Here is a 25,554-nt window from a genome sequence, read left to right as displayed (position 1 = left end):
CAGAGAAGTGACTTCCAGATAAAAGAAGAGTATGTTATTCCATAATGAGTGGAACGAGCAGAAACTGAAGAGATTTTTGAGGTGGGGAGGAAAATGGAGGAATCTCATTGGACAGATTATATTGGTTTTCTCAGTAAATAGAAGGTGAAAGAACAAACATGAGCATGGGGCTTTGAGGAAAAAAATAAGATTTGTAACCATAGTTATAGAGAACTTGGTGAATACAAGTATGACCATGAAAGTCGGAGGGCCTCTTAAAGTTGGATAACTTGAATTCGTACTGAGGCACACCAGCAAATCGTTTTTTTTGTTTGTTTTTTTTTTTTTTTTTTGAGGTACACGGGCCTCTCACTGTTGTGGCCTCTCCTGTTGCGGAGCACAGGCTCCGGACGTGCAGGCTCAGCGGCCATGGCTCACGGGCCCAGCCACTCCACGGCATGTGGGATCCTCCTGGACTGGGGCACGAACCCGTGTCCCCTGCATCAGCAGGCAGGCTCTCAACCACTGTGCCACCAGGGAAGTCCAGCAAATCTTTTTTGAAAAAATGTTCTCCAACAAGGTTTCATGGCCTGGGAACAGTAAAGTGGATGCTGGGGATTATGTACTTTGTTAGATGTGAGAACTACTCCCAGAGGTTCTAAAAGTAACAATGAAATTATAAGATCAGCCATATTTGAAAACACTTGTTAATTTTTAGAGTGGGTCTGGCACCAATTCCAATGTACAGGTAGAAAAATAAAATAAGCTACCAAATAGTGAAACTGTTTAGCAACTCATTTGTTAGAAATCTAAAACTTTTGACTAATTTTGCTGACCTGTTTTATGCAGAGTGATCTATTCATATTAATATTGGGTTTTACTTTCTTATAGATTTGGGGAAAATAATAGTTCCCTAAATTTAGAAGTTTTTCTTTCAGTAGATCATTTAAAATAAGTCCAACACACAGTTTAGGGAGAATTGATACTCTTAGCATCTAAGTCCTTTTCCTTCTTAAGAAATAATAATGGTTCAGCATTTAGAGTGAATTTTAGTTCATAGAGAAGAAAATTTCATGCTTTTCTTATTTTTTTCCCCTATTAGAAGATGCTTATATCCTTATATAAAAGTTAATATTGTCCCTTCTCATCCAATCATCTGTTCATTCACTATGGGGTATTCAAGATGAATAAAACCCCTGCCCTCAACAAGCTTACTTTTGTGTATTTTTAAACTCGATATCTTAGAAAAGTTCTAACAAGATTCTCATAAATTATTTTAAAACCAGTATTGATTTTAAATATTACATTACTGTATTATTCAAAACCAATGCCTTTTATACATTAATATGACAGATTAAAGGTACTTTAACATACATATTTTGCTTGGCATAAAGTAACCTGCATTACTATCCTTATGATAAAGGAACTGAGCCTCAGAGAAGGTAAATGACTACCTAAGTTTCCACAGCATGTAGGTGATAGAGGCAGAACTGACTACAGATTTTATTAACCCAGAAATTTTTTCTATTATACATATTTCCACTAATTTTAGTAGTGAAATCCAAAAGATTCGTAGTAGTTCAAATCCAATCTACTTTGTAATTCTCACCTGTTGACCTCCCTGAAGCGTTTATACCTTCACTCACCTTCCTATTGCTTCTTAAAAAATTCTCTTCTTTTGACTGTATGACATTTTCCTCTTATGATTCTCATGTCTGAGGATTTGTATTTCTGTCTTTGATCTTCATTTGCCTTTTCAGCAATTGCATGGTTTTAACTAGAACTTCTAAGCATATGATTCTGAAATCTAGAATAGCCATGAAATCCCCACTTAGTTCCAGACGTGTTCTCAACTGTGTGCTGTAAAAGAGTTCTTTTGCTAGTTATTTGCAATAAGTTAATACATTTTTAAGGGATTACTATGCACTATATACTTTGCTAAGTGTTATGAGGAATAAAAACATGAATCTGACCTAGATTCTTACCAGGAACACAGAAAACTCCATGTGTCTCCACTTTTACTGTTTTAGTTTTTGAGCCCATTTACCATATAGTAGATTCCTCAGGCTCAAGATCTTGGAGTCTTCTTTGAAAAGTGCTGTCTTGATGATTTAGGATAATTTTCTAACTGGTCTCCTCATCTGTATTCTTTCCATTCCCCAATTAATCTTCCTGAAGTAGACTTATGTTCAAATCACAGACCCGTTTAAAAGCATTCAAAGGCATCTCACTGCTTGCAGAACCAAGCTCCATCTGCCAAGTATGACCCCTACATATAACTTTACACTTTTCCAACCTTGGTGTCTTGACTTTTTTCCTTCACTTCAAATACCATTTTCTTTCACCCCCTTATATTTAAAGCCCACCTTTACCTTCTCTTAAATGCTACCTGATCCAAGTAACCTACCCAAGCACTGCCAAAGGAACTCGGTTTTTCTTCTTCTGAATTCCATCCCATAAGTTATTTCTCTGTACTTTTTATTGGCCCTTGCCTCTTTCTCCCTTGTATTATAGGTATTTGTGTTCATATATCATCTAGACTAAGGATTAGCAAACTTTTCTTGTAAAGGGCAATATAGTAAATATTTTAGGCTTTGTTGGCCACATGGGGTCTTGGTCTTCTTTCTTTTTACTTATAGTCCTTTAGAAATATAGGATCTTGGTCTTCCTTCTTTTTACTTACAATCCTTTAAAAATATAAATACAATTCTTAGCTTGAGAACATTACAAGTATAGGCTGCTGGCTATAGTTTGAACCCTGATCAATATTCAATGCTCCTGGTAATAATCTAACTTTGATTCATGCCTTATAATACTTAGCAAAGTATACTGTGCATAGTAAGCTCTTAAACATGTGTTACATGAATGTAAACATTTGTTACATGTATTACCAAAGAGGCTTTTTTTTTACAAAAACAAACACAAAATAGTTTCTAGGGGAATTTTTAAATATATATCCATCTTTAGATTTGATAAGTCATCAGCTAGTCAAAATGAATCACTTATATGTTTGTTTTACCAAAGTATTCCAGGAACATTAAGTTAAAGCATGCTTTATCCAAACTTGAGTACAAGAAGTGTATACTTTGGGTTCAAGAGTGTCTTGCCTCCTCAAAAACCAGTGTTTTAGTCCAGTTGTTCTAACAGTTTTTACAATAGCAGACTACAAAAATGCTATCATATTTTGTTGGTTTTGAAATGGTCCTAAGCACATTAACTGGTAATAGGTTTAGCCAATCCCCTTCTCTACTGTTCCCTTGCATTACAAAAATAAATGAATGCAATTTTTGGTTTGTAACAAAATAACCCTCACTCCCCCTATACAAGTGAAAAGTCATATGAAAACCAAAAGAAAGGAGAGGAGTATAGTACACAGTACGTTTATTTTGGACTCCTGATCTGATTCTTATTAGCCCTTCCTGGTTTCTTTCAGATCTTGGATATGTCATCACCCATTATTTCATTGGTGACAACTTCTAAGCACTTGTATAATCCTACATCAATTTAGTTGATCATATGGAGATACAGTGGCTCTTAAAGCCTCTACTCTTCTCAGTATTCAAAACATACTTTGTACTAAGAGCCTTAGCTTTGATTGTAATCACAAGTAGGAATTGTACACTTAAAGGGAACCCAAATTGAGTTCCAAGAAAAAAAATATTTAATACAGTTCTACCTACTTTATGGCTCAGTGGTGCTGAATTATGTTTATTTTGCATTTCTCTAATAATACTTTGACATAGAAAGTAACCTGCCAGTGAACCCAGTTTAGATGAGGTTGACCTCATGCCCGTCTACCTCAGAGGAAACTTATCTTGCCTTAGGAACAGAAAAAGAAATATTCCCCACTTTTTTCCAATTTCCCCAAAACACTGTTAGGCTTAGTAAAATGTAGTGGGAGATACAGTTTGTTCTGTTTGAGAAAATGGACTATTTTTATTACTATATCCTTATATCTCTCAGAAACTTATTGGGATGTCATTCCACTTTCCTCCTAAAGTCTGTCACTACCTCAGAGTTTATTGGAGAATGCATATTTGCTTAAGTTCAGATTCCTCTGAAAAGGTAACTTTCAAAGCAAAACTGTCTTTATAGGAACCACTGTCGCCATTCCTAAGAGGAGGCCATTTATTTCCAGGAAATAATGTTATTTATGAAAAAACCATAAGAAAAGTGGAGAAGCTAAATACGGATCAGGTAAGTGAAATTTGTTTTAAGGCTTATTTTATAAGTGTATACTTTTGAATTATGAATACCTTAATAGAGCTAAAATGGCCTTCAATTGTCAAGTGCCAGGCAAGCTCACTATGTCATAATGATACCTCATTATATCTACAGCCCTTTGTATCATCCTTAACGCTTTCATTTCCATTTTCTCATTTGAAGCATTATTGTCCCCATTTTACTGAAAGGGAAACTAAAATAAAAATATATCCAGTCACGGGAAAAATTAAGAATCTGAACTTAATATAGATATCTCAATGCTTTGTATGTTTCTTTTAAATGAGGCTCACAAAAATCATAATTTAAAACATTGCAATTTTACCTTAATTCATTTAATATGAAGTGAATTTTTAAATAACACTATGTATGAACAGATCTGTAAAATACTGAATACTGTAAAAGGTCTAGAAAGCTAAAGCTTGAAGTCAGTTTTTGAAATTCCATTAAGCTTAATTGAGAGACCAAGTACAGAATACAAAACTGCAGCAGAGTGATGGTAATTCCATGGCATCTAGAGCTCCTCTCTCCCCCTGCCCTTCCGTCCTTTAAGCAGAGTTGTTACTGTAACCAGCAGAGGTTTCACATTGATCTCCTCAGTGGGTACAAGCATTCCCAGCCCAGACAAATCCTGGGATTTGTCTCTTGAACTACGACAATGTATTAGTTTCTTAGGGCTGTGGTAACAAAGTACCACAATCTGGGTGGCTTGAAACAACAAAAATTTATTGTCCCAAAGTTCTGGAGGCCAGGACTATGAAATTGCCATGTTTAAAGGGCCATACCCCCTCTAGAGCCTCTATAGAAGGAACTCTTCCCTGCCTATCTCCTAGTTTCTGGTGGCCTCAAGTGTTCCTCAGGTTGTAGGTGCATAATTTTAATTTTCCATTGTCACATAACACCCTCCCTCTGTGTCTTCACATGGTCTTCCCTCTGTGCATGTTTGTCTCTGTGTCCAAATTTCCTCTTTTTATGAGGACACCAGTCATGTTTGATTAGGACCCATCCTAATGACCTCATTTTAACCTGATTACCTCTTTAAAGACCCTGTTTCCAAATAAGTTCACATTCCGAAGTACTGGGAGTTAGGACTTCAATGAAGCTTTTTTTGGGGAGGCACAATTCAACCCAAAACAGGCAGTTAAATATTATCAAATGAATTTTGATCACAAAATCATTTTTCTCATATACAACTGAAACATTAAAATATACTAAAGTCTCTTTTTTTCATTTTTCTTGGCATGAGAACATGTCTTCTTTTTATGAGCATTTATGGGTAGTTGTTACCCAATTCATAGGAACTAATACATTATTACTCATTTGATACCCAATAAAAATGAAAAAGAGTAAACTCTCAGAATCATAAATATCCAAATCTTTAAGGTTCTAGTCTGCTTGGAAAACTGTATATAGTATGAAGGGTTTAGTATAGTACATATTAAATACATATTTTCCAAAAGAACTGCAGAATATTTCTGGACATTATGATACCAAACAGAAAAATTTCTCGAAATATTTTAGTTCTTCAAAAGGCATTTTCCTCAAGCTACCAGATTATAATATCTGTCCTTTATCTAACTGGACAGCCAAAACAATGTCTGACACACTTTAAATAGGAAGGAATGTTTGAGACACATCATTTTATGCTGCTTCCAACTTCTTGTTTCAAAGAGAATAAACAGCCTTTCTAAATCTTGGCCCTAGAAGAAAATATTGAATATCCTGTACATTATTATTGCTATGCATCTGGAACAATTAAAGAAGAATTCCTTTAAGAGAACATTGCTGCTACTTACTGTTAACTAGAATATTTACTTTTACATGTCCACTTTTCTTATTAATGACTTAAATGATTTGGGAGTTTTGGAACTGCCATGGGAGGATGCCCAAGGTAAAAGGAACCATGCATACAACTGCTTTGACCTAGTTGAGTTTCCTCAGTGACAGAAATACGGTGGGATGAGCTGGATAAAGCCAGAGTCTGGATGAACCTGCTTAATGTCATATGAGACTAATCCAAATAGGACTAGCTCTTAGGAGATGGGACCTGTCCAAAAAAAGAGGTATTTATAGTAGAAGAGTGGTAAAGTGGTGTCAGTTGCAAGATAATTATCCAATTCATATAAATTGTACTCTGTGTATTTTTTTCTTTGTGCAAAAAAGATAAGATATATGGTAAATCAGAAATGTTTGATCTTTTGTACATTAAAAACTCAGCTTGTGGTATGCTTCAAAAGTATGAGAAATTATGAATATCTTGCTTTGGAACAATAATTTTAGTAGTCAGGTGTGAGGAATGGAAACTGAAAACCTGCTAAGACTTTAATGGTACAAATGAGTGGTTCAGATGCCAAATAGGCTCAGGAAAACCACAAGACATCCCAGATGGAGAGACTGTCAGCATTCTATTCAACTGATGTGTTAATAAAGAAAGATGATTGAGAAATGGGTTTTGTTTTATTTATTGTCCTTTCAAAGTTTTTCCTAATCTGCTTTTTAAGGGACATTTTTTTTTTCAGGAAGAATTCTACTTCAGTAGTGTACAAGCTCCCCACTGGTGAAAGCTTTCTCTGACTATCACTCTGACTTTATCCTAATCTAGTGTATGAAGGTATTTTGTAACATAAAGGAACAGATGATAAATTCACCCCCAAAATTTGTACAAGATGTACTGATAGTACACAGTCAGGCTTCTAAACTGTAGAGCTCTTACTTAGTGCTAGCATATTTATAAAGTAGGTCATATTTGAAGAGAGCCTAGAGAAAATCATTCTATGAACTGATTCTATGACCTTTATTATCTATATGTCTACCAAGGCAATGTCTACTTGTAAAATGTGTTTCTTTATATATATATATTTTTTTCTTTCAAAAAAATTTTGTATACATGAAAAGATATTTGTATACATGGTAAAAATTTCAAAGCATAAAAAGTATAAAAAGGTACAAAAAGAGTGTGAAAAGAGAATAAAAATGTATATAGTGAAAAAACAGCTTCTCTATCTTGATCCTCTTGTCCCTCAGTTCTCCCTCCCAGAGGCAGTCAGTCTTAAAATGTTTTTTGCTCTATGCATGCATTTAAAAGCAGCTGTATGTATTTGTAAATACACATGTATGTACATTAAAATATTATACAAAAGGAGCATACTATATTCATTCTTATGCAGCTTGCTTTCTTCATTTAATATAGCTTGTTCCATATTAAATATGGAACAATAAAAATTGTTCCATATAAATATTCCAAATTAAACAATAAAAATTGTTCCATATAAAACTTTTAAAATTTGAAGTGCCTTACTTTATTAATATGTCACCTTTCCAACAGTCAAAAGGAAATAGAGCATTGAATTTATACTTTCAAAGTTAATTGTATGTGCATGAATGTAGCATTATGATTCAAATAGAGTATTTTTTTCTTTGAAAACTGGCTTTCAGGTGCCTGCTTTCAAAGTAGAATAATAACAAAATAATATAGAAAATTCAAACATACCTGAAATCCCCCAAACGGAAATAACCAGATATCTGTTTTTATTCTGTGCTCTACACTTACCAGAAAAAAACATGGTAAATAAGCAAGCAGATAACAAAGACTTAGTTTGAAAAGAAGTTGCAAAATATTTTGAAGACAGTACCAATTCAGTTTAATGTTCTGACAGAACTCTGAGCAAGAAATCATGAGTTCCAGTACCAATTTTGCCATTAATTATTTGTGTCATTATAAGTAAATCATCTTACCTCTCTGGACCTCATGGTTATTTCTTTTTTCACCTGCAGAATTAACGGGGTGGATGATGATTAAGTTGATGATGATGATGACAATGATAATATATGATAATAATAATAATAAATGTTAATTACCCACCTACTTTGTACTAAGCACTTAACAAACATTAGTTAATTTACTCTTCATAGCAACCCAGTGAGGTACATACTATCTCCACTTTTACACATGAGGAAACTGAAGCTTATAAAGGTTGCATATACAGTTTCTCAAGATCACAGAGTAAGTGGTAGAATCAGAGTTAGAATCCATGTTTTCTGAATCTGAAGGCTCAGTCACTGTTTTCCAATCTTTTTTCTTAATTTATGCTTGATTTTCACAAGCATAAGAACTTCACCTGCCCCCGCTGTGTTTCTACTATGCTTCCTGACATTGAAAATCACTACATTATATTATTTTCTAATTTATATCCATCAGCATCTTCAGTATTATTATGTAATTAGATCCTGAAGTGCCTGTTGAATCATCAAAGAAATACTAATATTAATATTCATTATAGTTTTAGTGTTAAGTATAACTGTAATATTAATTTAATCAGAACATGCAATTCTCTGGCCAACTTAGGTAAGTATTTGGATGTTTACAGCCATCTGGTTAAATAAAAATAGGGTTCAATGCAATTTTTCCCAATGGACTAATTGGAAAAAATAATATATCACTTATTAAAACTATAAATCCTAGGGCTTGAATTATCTTGTGAAAGATTAAAGTGGATTCAGTTGGCTTTTCTTTTATTAGTTATTTTTATTCTGAGTGACTGTTTTTGGCATGAGTATGTGTTTTAGGAATGCTATCCTCAGGTTCAGTGCCATCATCACACTGTCCAACAGCCCCAGATCTTCCACTCTCTACACTGTCAACAATCCCACTGTAGCCAGCAAATCCAAACCATCACAGGAAGTGATTCAATTTCTACAAACACTGGAATTGAACTGTGTCATAGTCACTCAAACCATACACATGAGCACATAAGATTAATGAGCTGATTCCTTGTAAAACTGAAATAATCTCTTAAACCCTGCTCACACCACTGTATAGGTACCCACATTAAATTTTCAGCAAAATATTGAGGAGTTATACCATGAAGATTTATGTTTTATTATGGCATTTATATATATATTTATTTTTTAACATCTTTATTGGAGTATAATTGCTCTACAATATAGTGTTAGTTTCTGCTGTATAAAAAGTGAATCAGCTATATGCATACATATATCCCCATACCCCCTCCTTCTTGCGTCTTCCTCCCACCCTCCTTTTCCCACGCCTCTAGGTGGTCACAAAGAACCGAGCTGATCTCCCTGTACCATGCAGCTGCTTCCCACTAGTTATTTATTTTACATTTGGTAGTGTATATATGTCAGTGCTACTCTCTCACTTCATCCCAGCTTAACCTTCCCCCTCCCCGTGTCCTCAAGTCATTCTCTACGACTGTGTCTTTATTCCTGTCCTGCCCCTAGGTTCATCAGAGCCATTTTTTTTTCTTTTTTTGCGGTACGCGGGCCTCTCACTGCTGTGGCCTCTCCCGTTGCAGAGCACAGGCTCCGGACGCGCAGGCTCCGCGGCCATGGCTCACGGGCCCAGCCGCTCCGTGGCATGTGGGATCTTCCCGGACCGGGGCACGAACCTGTGTCCCCTGCATCGGCAGGCGGACTCTCAATCACTGCGCCACCAGGGAAGCCCCGCCACTTTTTTTTTTTTTTTAGATTCCATATATATGTGTTAACATACGGTATTTGATTTTCTCTTTCTGACTTACTTCACTCTGTATGAAAGACTCTAGGTCCATCCACCTCACTACAAATAACTCAATTTTGTTTCTTTTTATGGCTAATATTCCATTATATATATGTGCCACATCTTCATTATCCATTCATCTGTTGATGGACACTTAGGTTGCTTCCATGTCCTGGCTATTGTAAATAGTGCTGCAATGAACTTGTGGTACATGACTATTTTTGAATTATGGTTTTCTCAGGGTATATGTATTATGGCATTTTTAAAACAAAATTTTCCATCTCTTCTCAGAAGACAAAATAATTTAGGTTTATTAATACATTAAATCTATGAGGGGAGTTAAGAACTGATCAATGAACACCTAATTTCTAGCTGATCCTCAGTTCTAAAATGGGTCCAACAATTGTACAGCATTAAATATTTTCATGAAGTATGATATTTAAGTGAATAATGAATTGGAAGTGGTATTGTCTAAGATGATTGCAATGGTCACATTTCACAAGCTGGTAATTGCTTTTTATATATTTTCTTTGAAAATACGGCATATTAACTCAAGTCAGAATAGGCGTACATTTTATTATTTGTTACATCAACAAAATAGAAACTAAAACTTAGTTGCTAAGAAGAAATATCTTGGGATGCAATCATCAGTGACTAATTTATGTTCTGAATACTTTAGAATCATGTAAACCTCTGTTATACATGTGTTAAAAGAAAAAAATATTGTCTTGTATCTTGGAAAAACTAACAATTATAACTGGAACTGTGGGGAATAAGCCACTGTTTGTATTTTTTCATATTTTTTTTCTAATAATAGCTTGCTCAGATTGACCTCTTTCATAGGCCACTCCTACAGAAAGACAAAAGAAAAAGAATAAGAAAAAAATAGAGGGTGCCTGGCCACATAAGAATATGATTGTTTTATATTAAATATGAATGAGATTATTTCTAAGGACTGAAACTTGAAATATACACTTTGGCCATATTGGTAAAAAAGAACCACAAAAATTTTAATATCCACGTTTTTCTAATCTAAAAAAGCCTAAAATTATCATGTATGGAAATACTGGCCTTTAGAATTACTCTGAAACGTGGTCCAGATGGTGTTGAATTTCTTAAATTGAATGGGTTAGTAATAACCATTAGAAAGACATTTTATTAGGTTAAATCATTTGAAATTGTCATTTTTATAGGTCAAAGTTGATCAAAGAGCAACAGTTTCATACGGTTCAATCTAATACTTCGCTATGCTTCAGTTTCTTCATCATAAAATAAAGATTCATCATCCATTTCTTACAGGGTTATTGTAAGAATAAATTATGTCTTGTATGTTAAGCACTTAACCATTGTTGAGTGCTGATGGTAAGTACTTAAATGGTAATTACTAGTTTTTAGCAGTAATTATTATTTGTATGCATTAAACCTTCACGCTAGGTACTATGAAAAATACAAACATGGGTAAGACATTGTCACATTTCTCTTAGGTGCTTGTTGTCTAATAGGGGAAAGTGGCAAACACATAAAACATTATACAAAGCAAAGCATCTGTTATAAAAGAGGATCATGCAGTGTGCTTTGGGAACAGAAGAGAGAAGAAATTAATTTCAGCTGGGAGATCTAGGAAAGCTTTGTTGAGGAGGAAGATATTGTCCTGGGTTTTGAAGAGTGAGCAGAATTTCCAAATGTGGTACTGTGTTGTGTGGCGTGGACATCCTAAGAACAGGGAATCACATGAAAAAAAGTCATATATTTGGGGAAGTACACTTTGGGTTTCAGGAATAGTGGTTTGGTTTGTATGGCAAGGAAGACATGGGATGAAGAGTACTAGAGTGTAGGGTTAAAATGATACCTTAAGGCCAGATCATGAGGTCCTTCCCACTGCAGGATCTTAGCTCCCTGACCAGGGATTGAACCCAGGCCCTCGTCAGTGAAAGCACAGAGTCCTGACCACTGGACCACCAGGGAATTCCCGAACGTTAAGTTTAAAATTTTGAACTTTATTTGGCAGGCAATGGAGAATGACTGAAGGTTATTGAGTAGGAAAATATTGGTAAGTATGATTTAGGAGGTTAATTCTAGAAGCTTTGTACAAGATAGATTGAAATATTGATTAGTTTTCTTCGCACAATGATCAGATGAAGAAGGTATCATTGTTGCCTTTATTGTTCAAGAGAAGGAAACTAAGGTTCAGAGAAGTTAAGTTACTTGTGAAGGCTTGCATAGCTAGCATGTGGTAGAGCCAGGATTCATACATAGGTAGCCTGACTCCAGAGCTTATTGAGCGTTCCCTCTGGAAGTTGAGTCAGTAATATGGAGAGTCCTTGGTCAATAATGTAAACATGAATAGGACAGTGGATTAATAGTCTGCCACTGGGGAGATATTCATGCTGTAACAGAAAGTGGACTAGCTTCAGGGCAGGAAGACCAGGGTTCCAGTCCCAGCTATGTCCCTTCCAAGCTTTGTGTTCTTAATAAATACTAAATCTCTCAGAAATATCCTTATCCGTAAATTTTGGTAGTGATGTCTACCTCACAGGGTTGATGTAAAGACTAAATGAAAATATATGTTTGACATGCTTTATAAACTCTAAAGCCTACAACATGAAAAAATGCCACAGAGAAGAATTTTCAGAGAGATTATTAAAAGCTAAATATTTCAGTAGTCAAAGTGTAAAACTTAAACTAGGATAATGACAGTAGGAATGGAGTGAGGGACAATTATCAGAGATGGGAAAAATATCATAGGATTAAGAATCTTGTACAGTGACAATGGTAATGTTATATCCTTTCATTAGCTTAGTGCAACTAATAATATATTTGACCAGACCAGATATTGTGTTTAGAAAATAGGCAGAGGTGGGTAACTAATATATTACTTTCTATTTTATTATTCATCTTTTAGTTTGAGATTCCGACTTTTAATTTTGTTAAAGGCTGGAGGCTTTTTGTATAGATACTTTTCTTCTGGCTTTTCAGTATTTTATGTGGATAAAGTTGAAGTGCTTCTGAAAATGGAATAGTGCCCTGGGAAGCTTAGAGCTGGTAATTTCCACCTGTGTGGATTACATAGGATTGGATCCATTTCTGGTCAGAGTAAGGATGAATTAACCTGATTGTGCAGATCCCACGGACAAAGCAGGGCAGAGAATGAGTTGGCTCACCAAGGCTCCTTGGTGTTTACATGTGTCTTCCCCATGAGTGGAAGAGTCTCTGAAGAGTAATAGAGCAGATGTCAGTTAGACTTCTTTAAAACTAAAGGATGACCCATTTTTAGTTTGTGTTTAGAGTTAAATTGCAATTCAGAGGTAGTATAATAAGGTAGAAAGAACACAGACTTTCAATTCAATTATCTGAGTTTATAAAACCTGATTCTGCTGAGTTGCATGATCCTAGGTAATTGACTTTAACTGGACTGCACCTCAGTTTCCCCATCTATAAATGTGGGGAAGGATCACACTTAATGTGCAGTGTATCTACAATGGATTAAATGAGGTAAAATATGTAAAGTATCCAGCTTAGTGCCAAGCACATACTAGGTACACAAATGAATGTTTGATTCTCTGCCTTTTCCTCCCCCAACCCCAGTCCCCAAATCTTTCAAAGCATCAAAATAAAATAATTGGTTTCCACTGTAATGATATTCTTTTTTTTTTAGTTTCTGCTTTATAACAAAGTGAATCAGTCATACATATACATCTGTTCCCACATCCCTTCCCTCATGCATCTCCCTCCCTCCCACCCTCCCCATCCATGATATTCTTTTTAAGATTTATTTATTATTTATTTCCTTATTTATTTTTGGCTGCTTCGGGTCTTAGTTGAGGCATGTGGGATCGTTCGTTGTGGCAAGAGGGCTTCTCTCTAGTTGTGCTGTGTGGGTTTTCTCTTCTCTAGTTGTGGCACGCAGGCTTTCTAGTTGAAGCATGCGAGGTCAGTAGTTGTGGTGCGTGGGCTTCAGTTTTCTCTGCATGTGGGATCTTATTTCCCTGACCAGGGATTGAACCCATGTCCCCTGCATTGTAAGGCAGATTTTTTACCACAGCACCACCAGGGAAGTTCCTGTAATGATATTTTTAAATGAAACTAAATCACCTTTAAAGTGCTTTCCAAGAAGCAAAAGGCATTAAAATATTTTTGAAAATTAGATGTCCAAAAACCTGGCTTCAAAATATTTTTAATAAAACTAACTTATGTATGTTTTCCATGTTTCTCCTTAGAAAGATCATTATTTTGGTTTCAAATTCGAAACAGCACCAATCACATTTCCTTCCCCGAGGACATTAAGAATAACATGCTGTGATCATTTTCCTGCCATTAGCAAGGCACAGATAATTCCACATACGTTAGTGACAGGGAAAAGCTCAGCTGGACTCGTTTTACAAGTTGTTATACAGGTGGTGTTTATAAGAAAGACTCAAATAATTATATATGTTACATGTACAACTCTTTTGCACTTGGCTTGAGGCTTCCAAGAAAACTTTGAATCATGGGAAGATGTCAAGGGAAGAGGCCTGCTCACTTGGATAGTGCTATTGCCAATGGAAAATTCCCCAACATGTGATACCTTTCTTCTGTCATTTGAAAATTTAATTTTTGTCAACATCAAGACAGCACAGATCTTAGTGTCAGGTGCTTTTTCTGGCAAGTACCCAGGAAGCTTGTTACAATGTTTATTTAACATAAGTCATTCACTAATGATGTAAACTCTGGGCTGCTTAGCTTAATAAACTCAGCATTTCTGCCTGTTCCCTCACTCAGTCACATGTGACTCCAGTCCTTCTCCATCTTTTTTTTTTTTTTTTTTGCGGTACACGGACCTCTCACTGTTGTGGCCTCTCCTGTTGCGGAGCACAGGCTCCGGACGCGCAGGCTCAGAGGCCATGGCTCACGGGCCTAGCCGCTCCGCGGCATGTGGGATCTTCCTGGACCGGGACACGAACCCGTGTCCCCTGCATCGGCAGGCGGACTCTCAACCACTGTGCCACCAGGGAAGCCCCCTTCTCCATCTTTATTGCCTTCTCCATCCCCACTATTGAAAATGAGTGTCTTTTGTGCAAAACTCTATTCTCTGCTAGCCTTTCCCCAAATTTAATTGATATCTGTTTTGGACCAGTTTTTTTCTCCAACACCACCCTTATCTGTCTCCTGCTACCTCCTGCTCTTGTGCTCTTTTGAACTCTTGTTCTGTGGCAAACAATAATTGTTATTTATTTACTCTTTTAAAAATAATTTTTATTTTTATTTTTTTAATCAAAGTAATGCATATAGATAGCTTAAAAGGTCAAATATTATTAAATGGCATAAAACAAATAGCAAGTTCCTGTCCCAACCCTTTCCATGCATGCCTGATGCCCAGATGAAACCATTTTCTGTTTTTTTTTTTTATCACAAATAAGAACTTTTATTTGTCACCATTAAAAGTCTGATTTTCAAACAGATTCTTGGACTGGTGGCTCACATCCATTAGCTCTTTCAACTTTAGCACCTGTCTCATCCCCAGCAGTTTCTCCAGAACTACTACCTTCACCATGTAGCTCCATGAGTTTTCCCAATTCAAACTTGGGCTCTTCAGCATTTTTACTTTTCTAACAAAGACATCATGGAGTGGATAAATAGATTGGCAGGCTTCTTCTATGTCTTTTCCAGTGCTGTCTGGAATCAACTGATTGACCACCTCTTTCAAGTCATTTGTCTGCACCTCTTGGGTCATGATTTCCATCATCTTCTTGCAGATCTGGCGGACCTGCTGGTGCTGGGCATAAGAGGTATTATGAATCTGATTGTTGCATTTTTTAGTGAAACCCACAGAGAATAGATGAAGCAAATAATCATCAGTAGTCTTGACATCGACGTGAGCTTCAGTCATGGTCTGCCATTTTTTTACCATGGAGCACATTTTGTCATGGGTAAAATCCATGCCATGGAAATTAGTCAGGCAGTTTTTACTCTGAACATCCTCAGTAATAAGCTTGAATTTTCTAAATGCAACTTCATCATTCTGCAGATCAACAAGGCTCACTTCAAAAACATGACCCTTGAGGCCATCAGATGAGATTTTGGTTCCTTGAGTTCTTGTGACTACTGTTTTCCCAATATTTCTTATATTGAACATAGCTGGTGCTTTCACATCATACCAATCTTTCTTAGAAAATGAGTCAACGACTTTCTTCTTGGCTCCCTTTTTACCACCTTTTGTAAGGCGCTTGTTCTTGCCGACCGCCATGGTGCTGCTCAGAGAGCCAAAAGGGCGGAAGTTAGAGGCAACTATTTTCAACTCTTAGCTTTTTTTCTTCTTGTCTGTACTTCCATATAGCTAAATAATATGGATATACTTATGCTGCTATTTTTTGATTTATCAACGTTGTATATTATCTGTTGATAATTCTGGTACATAAGGATTTAGTTCTATTAATTATCCACCTACCTGTTTACATCCCTTTCATCATCTCAGTATAGTTAAATCCCCATATTTAGGGCTAAATCATTATTCACTGTTTATATTATTATTGCTATGAAAGTATTATTTACTGCTGAACTAATTTGTGTACTATTTTGCTGCTTTTATTAGTACAACTATTATCTGCTGGTGTTAATAATTCCCTAAATGTTTTCATTTGTTTGGTTTTCTATGTATCTATTGCTAATTATTTTCTCAGTACATTTTTTTTTTCTAGTATGCGGGCCTCTCACTGTTGTGGCGTCTCCCCTTATGGAGCACAGGCTCTGGACGCGCAGGCTCAGCGGCCATGGCTCATGGGCCCAGCTGTTCCACGGCATGTGGGATCTTCCCAGACCGGGGCATGAACCTGTGTCCCCTGCATCAGCAGGCGGACTCTCAACCACTGCGCCACCAGGGAAGCCCTCTCAGTACAATTTTATACAGTCAAGTGTTCTGTTTTTTGTTGATCAACCATTTCCTATACACCTCTCCTCTTGGCTCATATTATCACTACTACTGACCTTCTAGTGACTCTCATCATCCTTCAACAGTTTCACTGGCAGGCTTACAATCTTCTCCCCGCTTTCCCCTGACCCCTGCCCTGGAATCATCTATGAGAATTTCTCCACTCAAATGAGAGATCTTTCTCATGCTCTGTCCTCATGGTTCTTCATCACCTTTAATATCTTCATTTCTACTACATCTTCATAGACTTTGGCCACTCCTTGAACCTCCACATCACTTGAAACTGTTTCATCTGGAATTCTGAATCTCTCTTTCTCTTATCATCACTTTCTTACTTCATCTCCTACTCCCTAATTCCCATTGAGCCTCGCCCTCAACAAGCTCTCTAACCCTCAGTTCCAAACCAGGCTGGTGTCCCCTAACAATGCTCTTGCTAGAAACCCTTAAAATTGTTACCTTCTCTGATTAGTCCTCACTTTGTTAATCCCTTACTTTGGATAGACTGCCATTCACTTTCTCTGCACCTAGATTTTGACTTCGTGTGCTAGAGAAAGTACGAAAACTAGGCCAATTCAGTCTAGTACAGATTATCTCTGTCTTGCTGGATTCCTTCTGTTGCTAGACAGTCCTTTTAGTTAATTCTGATTGACTTGCCACCCCGGTCCTCAGTATATAATCTTTATTTTTCCCTCTTCATACTCCAGGTCCCATTGCTGTTCTCTTATTCTCTGCAGGTAGCCTTGCCTTCTACCAAGAATAGGCAGTGGAACTCAGACTTTATTGTGTACCAGAATCAGTTGGCTGACCTGCTTAAATAGAGATTGCTGGGACTTGATAGTCTGCATTTCCAAGTTCACTCGTTATCCTAATGCTGCTTGGTTCAGGGACCACAATTTGAGTTCATTATGCGAACTCCTTCAACACCCTACTTCATTGAAAAATTTCTCTGTACTTTCAGTGAACTTTTGATTCTTCTGATCTTTGAGAATTAATAATCTAACCTTGTCTTCAAGGTGACTCCATTAGCAACTCTACAAATCAAATGACTTATGATCTCAATCATTTTTGTTCCCTTCACTTGCAAAATCCCTGAAGGAGGAAGGCATACTCACTGCTGCCATTTCCTCATTACCCACACATTCCTTAACACTTTGAAAACCAGATTCTATTTTCAACATTCTCCTGAAACTGCTTTTATTGACCTCTAAGTTGCAAATTCCACTTCCTTTTTTGCTTCATTTTCATCTTATTCCAGTTCGAATAAGATGCAATAGTTGATAATGTTGATCCATTGTATTCTTGATATTCTTTCTTTCCATTATACTGTACTGCTGCTTCTAATTCTCCTCAGGCTCCTCTTCCCTCTTTCATCAGATCTTCCCCAAAAACCCATCCTTGGCCTTCTTCTCCTTTCTCTACCCCTTCTCCTTTGACTATATGGTGTAAAAGCTTGACTTCTATGACCTTTACATGATCACCTCACATAGACAACTTCCCTCCGAAGCTCTAATCCTTTTTTTTTTTTTTTTTTTTTTTTGTGGTACGCAGGCCTCTCACTGCTGTGGCCCCTCCCGCCTCAGAGCACAGGCTCCGGACGTGCAGGCCCAGAGGCCATGGCTCACGGGCTCAGCTGCTCCATGGCAAGCGGGATCCTACAGGACTGGGGCATGAACCCATGTCCCCTGAATCGGCAGGAGGACTCCCAACCACTGTGCCACCAGGGAAGCCCTAATCCATAATTTTTAATGGACCAGTTGATGTCTTTACTTGGCTGTCCCACAGTCACCTCCAACTGACCATATACCAGCTTTTCATTCTATGTCCTCCATTTCTATTAATGATATCTTCAGTGCCCTAATCACCAGACTTAAAATTTAGCATTACTTTTTACTTTCCCTCTCATTTGCCACCTCACACCTAATCAGTTGTCATAGTCTGAAGAATCTTCCTACATAAAACCACTCTCATATAGCTGAAAGTTGGATTTCCTTCCTATAACTCTTTTATCATTTTTGTTGTTGTTGTCATCACAGCTAAAGTTTATTACAGTAATATAGCCAGTGGGGGGCTGAAACCTGGGGAGGAGACACCCACTCCACAGGAGTCAGCAGTAGCTTTGGGGGCCCTCCCTGGCTGTGGGGAGGGTGCACCACACTGGCAGGGAATGGAGAGCAGAAGAAGGGCCCGTGGTTTCCTTTGCCCAGCAGCCTTGCTGCTCTACAGGGACTAATGTAGTACATAGAGCACATTTAAAATGGGGCCAGCATGGGAGATAAAACCATTATCCACCCTGTAATAAATAGTTTAAAAAAGTTACCCCTGTGTCGGTCTGCCCAGGCAAGGCAGCACGTGCCCAGAATTGAGCCATGATGAATGAGGGTGTCCAGGGTCTCGACTTGCCTCCTGGGCGTGGTCTGGGGTCAGGGTGACTGTACCGGCCACCAGCCACTGCCAGTCCCCCTGGGTCCGCAGGCCAGCCCTTGGCCCCTCAGGCAGGCACTGGGTCAGTGGTCAGTGGTGGGTGGCCAGGCTTTCTCGAGGTCAACCTGCATGGCTTGTGGGAGCCACTCACAGTACTCGGCCAGCAGGTATTTAGGGTTTTTTCTCCAAGCAGCCGCAAGGCGTCTCACAGTTGGCTTTCTCGGCAACAAGGGCTCTCAGGAGACTCTGCCCTGGGCTGCAGTCTAACCCACGTCTTCAGCATCGTGCTGAGGCGAGACAGCAAACCTCCCTTGTAGGAGACCAGCTTGTGGAAGACCTAGGGAGACACCACAGGACAGGGTGAAGGCTCCTGGGCTCACATCCCACCCGTAGAAATATGGAATGTTTCACGAATTTGTGTGTCATCCTTGCACAGGTGCCATGCTAATATTCTGTGTATTGTTCCAATTTTAGTGCATGTGCTGCCAAAGAGAAGAGAGCACTCTTTTACCATGTGATCTGTGCTTCTCTTCATAGCTCTTATGAACTGGGCAATCTATCATATAAAGTTATTTAGATACATATCTTAGCTCTTCTAAAAGACCATAAGGTCCTTGAGAGAGGAAGAGACAGTATCTTATGTCTTTTTTTCCCCCAGTAGCACTTAGAACTGTACCATATGGCAGTACTTAGTAGGTTCTCAATAAATGTGTGCTGAATGAATGAATGCATCATGCCACTGAGACCTTTTAAATCCTGCATGTGGCTTGGGGGTATAGATTTTAGCCTTTGTGTTAAGAAAAAAAAGTTAGAATGTAAGATAAATTATCAATACACTAAAGAGCTACTACATATGTGCAATGAGTTCCTCCACTGGCTTTGCTTACATAATAAAGAAGTGATTCCATTCCTTGAATAAACTACATACTAAGGAATGGCAGAATAGAGAAATGACAGAGAGGTGGAGAAGATAAAAAAGTAGCAACAAAGATGTTTCCAAGAAGTTATGCATTAAAAAATACATATTCATTTAAAATTAATTTCATTGGGATATATCTCCCGCTTCATTACAAAAAGTATTTAGAGTGGCTTAAAAGAACAAATAAGATGTAATAGAACAGAAAAAGAAATGTCAAGGACAGTGTAAATATAATGGGGCAATAACACCAGAAGGAAAATATAGTACACAGAAATGCAGGCTACAGAGTTCCATGTCATTAGTAAAAATGGGCTAAAAACTTGGCTCTGAGATTTCTGGAAACCACAAGGGGGGGGGAAACATGATCAGTGGCAAAATTCCCATTGTTCATGAGAAAAAGCTTCATAAGTTTTCAGTAGTCATGTGTGTTATAGGAAAATATATTTTATTTTCCAGTCAGAGAGAATAATTTAAGCAGTTACAAATTAGTCACCTGGATTCATTATAAAATGACAATCCAAACTACTTTTTTTTAGTTGTTAGAGGAGTGGAAGAATCATTTTAGTTTATAGTAAAATGTCAAAATCTATACATCATATACACCAAAAAGGGTGCAAGGACAGCATTGACTAGGTTTCGGATAAAGTCAATTTCAGCTGCTTTAAAAAAAATTATTTATTTTTGGCTGCATTGGGTCTTCGTTGCTGCGCACGGGCTTTTCTCGAGTTGCGGTGAGCAGGGGCTACTCTTCGTTGTAGAGTGCAGGCTTCTCATTCCGGTGGCTTCTCTTGTTGTGGAGCCTGGGCTCTAGGCACATGAGCTTCAGTAGTTGTGGCACGTGGGCTCAGTAGTTGTGGCGCTCAGGCTTAGTTGCTCCAGGACATGTGGGATCTTCCCAGACCAGGGCTCGAACCTGTGCCTCCTGCATTGGCAAGCGAATTCCTAACCACTGCACCACTAGGGAAGCCCTTCAGTTACCTTGTTAAAGCACCTCTTCCAGCTAGTGCTTTTCCATCTATTATAGTTAACATTTAGCCCAAATTGCATCCTTTATGACAACTACCTCATGCAACAAATGTTTACTGAGGATCTACTATACTCGGACACTATGGTATGCTCTGGAATTAAATAAATGTATAAAAAGAGTGTCTCTACTCTCTGGTAGCTGAGAGTCTTGTAGAAAATTTATAACCATCTTCCACTCCTTCTATCATTATTCAAATAGCCAATTGTCCATATGTGTTAAGTCAAATAAAACCATTATTTGTATGATGGTTTTTACATGACAGTTTCATAATTTACCTGCCCCCCATCCAAAGTAATACCTCCAGCAACTTTATAAAACAAGTTCTAAATTACCTGCATTTTACAGTTGACAAACCTGAGGTTCAGAGAGGTTAAGCAGTACATACACTTAGGCCACAACTAGGAAGTGGGAGCTCCACTTTTGGCTCCAATTTCCATTCTTTCTTCACTGCAACACTTTGCTGCCTAGAGTTACTCACAGAAAATTAAATTAGGTCTTTATTTCAAGTACAGGACTGTTTTTATGAGTCAAGTCTCCATTTTAGAATTATAATTATTGTACAGTACATTCCATTCAGTGACAACATTTATTGAAAATCTTCTGTGTACCAGAAGATTTTGCTTCTTACAGGTACTGTATAATGCAACATTTCTTTACTAAAATATCTATGGAGATTAAAATAGCACTGAGGATTTTCAGAACCTAAAATTCTGATACTTTTTCTCCTAGGATTTCTTCTTGTGGTACAAAATAGGAAGATACCAATTATTGTTTTTGTTTTTTTTTTACCTTGTTAGCCAAATGACGTTGTACATAAAATGCATTTCATTTCACAGGGATTAATGCCAACTGGATTAACTATGGTTTCAATCTATCTGACAGCTATTAAATGTCCCAAATCAAAGCAAAATTAATGAAGCAGTAACCTTATTTATCTACAAGTGTCACCATATAAGGTTTGCAGGATAATAATCTATACGTTGTAAGCTTTCCATAATAGTGATGTTTTCTGCTGTCAGGTAGCGAACATTTACTACCCAGGAGGGTCTAAACACAGAAGACCTTATTAGTTAACATGTCCATGACCTTTTAGAGGGTTAGGCATTTATGTATAATTGTTTTTATATAACATGTGATTTTAAGCACTTTAGAATCCACTAAGCAAATAGGTGAAAAATGCATACATAAGCCAGTTACAGAGTGGGGATAAATTTAATTAAGCCAGTACCCTCTACTACAAGATTGTGATTTGTGCCTTCATCACAGGCTATCCCTAGTCCTGAATAGCATTCTCAAAAATGTATGTCACTAAGCTTGAAGGGGACCAGGCAAGAAAATATAGATAGCTCAGCTGAAATCTGCAACTATTGTGTGTCTACTATTGGTAGGACTCTATAATCACTACCACTGAATTTTGCAAACATGGTTGGTCAAAAGTATCATCTTTGAATATCAAAGTTTATATAATGTAGATACTAGCAAAAGAAATTCCACACCTGGAATCTCATAGACCACAAATAAGAAACAAAACTCCAGACTGGAAACAGGACAAGAACTTCCAAGGCAGTAGTGAGGTGAAGCCCATGGTTTTCCTTTACAAGGTACTTCCTTTCTATAGATTTTCTGAAAAATGACTGCTGATTTGCCTCTGGTTTCACACTTAAACATTGTTGCTTGCCTTGGGTTTGTGGCAGTAATTCTAATCAGAGGCTTTTACTAACAATCAGACACAAAGAGTTGGACTGCTTAGCCATTATTAAGGTCAAATAGTGATCTGATTAAAGGTATTTGATGGATGCATGCTAAAGAATCTTTATTAATTTTTGTAATTTTTTGAGAAATATCACATTTTGTGTATCTGGGAACAACTATTCTTTAGCACAGTTTGTATTCCTGCCCTGTTTATATGTGAAAGCTAAGCTATTATCTTAGATTGACATTCAAGATAGCTCTCATTCATCAGGCAGAAATGCTGATGTGAGGTAATTTTATTTCAAGTATCCTATCAACTCAATATTGTCACAGAGAGAAAACCTCCATCAATTAGACCTACCATTATTCTGACTGAAAACATTCATGTTTCCTTGGGAGGCTCCCTATCTTGGCTTTTTCAAGTCAACAAGAACATGATTTTGAGCCAACTCTAAAAGAAATGCCAAATCACACCTACAAACAGTTCCAATAAAACTAAAATCTACCGACCTGTGATTGAGTAATGAAAATATTGCTAACTGGCACATCATAGTTTATGGTTAGGAAATTTCATTTTATTGTTGAGTGTAGTCCTGTCAAAGACTTAACAGCAGAAGAGAATCTGATTTCTGTCTGTCCTCTCTCCTCCACACTTTTGAACCCAACTGGGTTTTGGTTTTTACTGTGTTACTCAAATGTTACTGTAACTTGTGGACTGTATAGAACTAAGGAGGAATATATACACAAAGGAGTGAAATTTTGCTTCTTACTATTCTACCTTGATGGCTGCTTGGTCAAAAGAACCCATTCTTCAATTTTAATGCTCTCACCTTTTCTCTAACTGATTAAAATTTATTAACTGAACTTCAGCCACATTTTGCATAGTTTCACAATAAGAAAATCAAACTCTTGACTGTTTCAACTCCTAGCCCAGCTAACCTCAAAAACAATGCAGTTAGGGGCAGTGTAATTCCTAAGTTGCTGAGAAAACAAACACAAGAGGTCTTCTGGGAGGCAATATTGTGTAGTGGTTACAAGAGAACGTTACCTCATTTAATCTTTATGTCAAGTTCATAGCACAATGGCTGGCACATAGTAAGAGCTAAATAAATATTAGTTATTGTTATCATTTCTCAAAATAAAATCACCTCCCTTTGGTAACTTTTTTTTTTCCTTTGGTAACTTTTAACACCTCTTTTTATCTATGAACACAGACATGAGGCTGATGCAAATCATTCCCCGTCCTGGACTCTGTGACTCTTTATTTGGGTGCCACATTGAAATCACAAGAGCAAGAGTTTTAGTAATGGCAAAAATTACTAATGTGGGCAAAGAATTGTATACCCAACATGTAAACTAGTGTACAGTGCAATGACAGGAGAATATTTGTGCAAAAATAAAAAAAAAGAAATAAATACTTTAAGATAATTTGAAACTATAAAATTACTCTGTCAAATTAAACTGGAAGGAAAAAAATAACTCCATAGCATTTTGAGGGCATTATAATTGGCTAAGAGAGAAAAATAGGCAAAATACTAAGTGTATCAAATTACTTGTGTGCAGATTCTAACAGGGAGCTCAGTACTTGAATGTCCTTGGTTAAATAAATGCCCTTTTCTACTCGGGAAAGTTAATGGTTTTGGAAGGGACACCTATAGAGAGGTGAGGCAGGAAGGCGTTATCTACCTGGCTAGCTATAGCAATGAGATAACCTGAGGATCAGTGGAATGACACTAACAGATGAATAAGCCATGTGATGATAATGAGCAATTCAGAGATTTTGATTTACTTGTTTTACTTTTCACTTAAGCATCTATATTCAAGAATTTTTACATAAAATATTCAAGTTTTGCATTCATTAGATCACTTAGACTTGAGTGAAATGAAACTGAAAATGTCATTACAATGTTGCTTTTCCTTTAAATTCCTCCCATATTGAAAAATGTATACATCAGCTACAAAGAAAATTTAGTGGCTTCATTTATGTGATGACTTTGTGATGAGTTACTTGTATTAATAGGTTATTTCACTCTTTTCATTTCACAGCAAAATATCTGTGAACTTAATATTGTTTATAATTGTGATTGATATTTTCTTCAGGTGATAATTCAGGATGATGGCCCTGAAAAATTGGACCCCAAATATTTTGGAGAGTTGCTTGCTGATCTAAGCCGTAAAAATACGAATCTATATCACTGCTTATTAGAACATTTGCAGAGAATTGGAGGAAGGTACTGTAAATATATAATTTGCTTGGTGTTGTAGCTTTCAAACATTTTACAATACCCTGATATTTTTTAATAGACTTTATTTTTTAGAGCAATTTTAGGTTCACAGAAAAACTTGAGTACTTTTAATGGGGAAACAGGCAACTGTATGAGCAGATCTGAGGAAATATCTCATTTTAAGAGTTAATGTACTTAATGAAAATCATTGAAGATATCTTACCAGCTATTTTGGGGTCAGTGAAGAATAATGTGGACCTTCTTTTCTAATGTACTTTGATGAAAAATGCAACACTTAGGCAAGGAGCTCAAAAAATGTGTGGCATACTATGACTTGTTTTAAGATATTACACTGATGATATAAGGTACAATCCCATTGCCAACACACTACTGTTTATCTTCCATTGATGTGTGCTCAACATATGAAGACCAGAGTTTAATATGCATTTAGGGTTATATATTATTATAAATGTTTGTTATTTTAATATTATATATTACATATAATATATGAAATATACATTATACAAATATCTATTTATAAGTTAATGTAAATATGTATATTATACAATAATATTATATAATAATATATAATACATATTTAAATATATAAACATAAACAATTTATCAACTGTTCATGTGTAGATAAGA

General features: G+C 36.8%; 1 protein-coding gene and 1 pseudogene across 2 annotated transcripts in view; one reads left to right on the top strand and one right to left on the bottom strand.

Moving 5' to 3' along the window:
- The window catches only part of POF1B (POF1B actin binding protein), an 87,773-nt gene that overhangs the window by 28,501 nt on the left and 33,718 nt on the right, over positions 1-25,554 (top strand). Inside the window, exons 5-7 of the mRNA XM_082609884.1 lie at positions 4,075-4,176; positions 8,767-8,949; positions 24,782-24,912. Of these exons, the coding sequence (XP_082466010.1) occupies positions 4,075-4,176; positions 8,767-8,949; positions 24,782-24,912 (416 nt within the window). The remainder of the gene's footprint in view (positions 1-4,074; positions 4,177-8,766; positions 8,950-24,781; positions 24,913-25,554) is intronic.
- On the bottom strand, positions 15,122-15,983 carry LOC309796631 (small ribosomal subunit protein eS1-like; annotated as a pseudogene). Its single transcript has one exon. The product of its transcript is annotated as a small ribosomal subunit protein eS1-like (transcript).

This window comes from Mesoplodon mirus, assembly GCF_964341445.2.
Source record: "Mesoplodon mirus genome assembly, chromosome: X".
Lineage (NCBI taxonomy): Eukaryota > Metazoa > Chordata > Mammalia > Artiodactyla > Ziphiidae > Mesoplodon > Mesoplodon mirus.
Note: the sequence above shows the minus strand (reverse complement) of the source record. Positions and strands in the feature narration are given on the sequence as shown.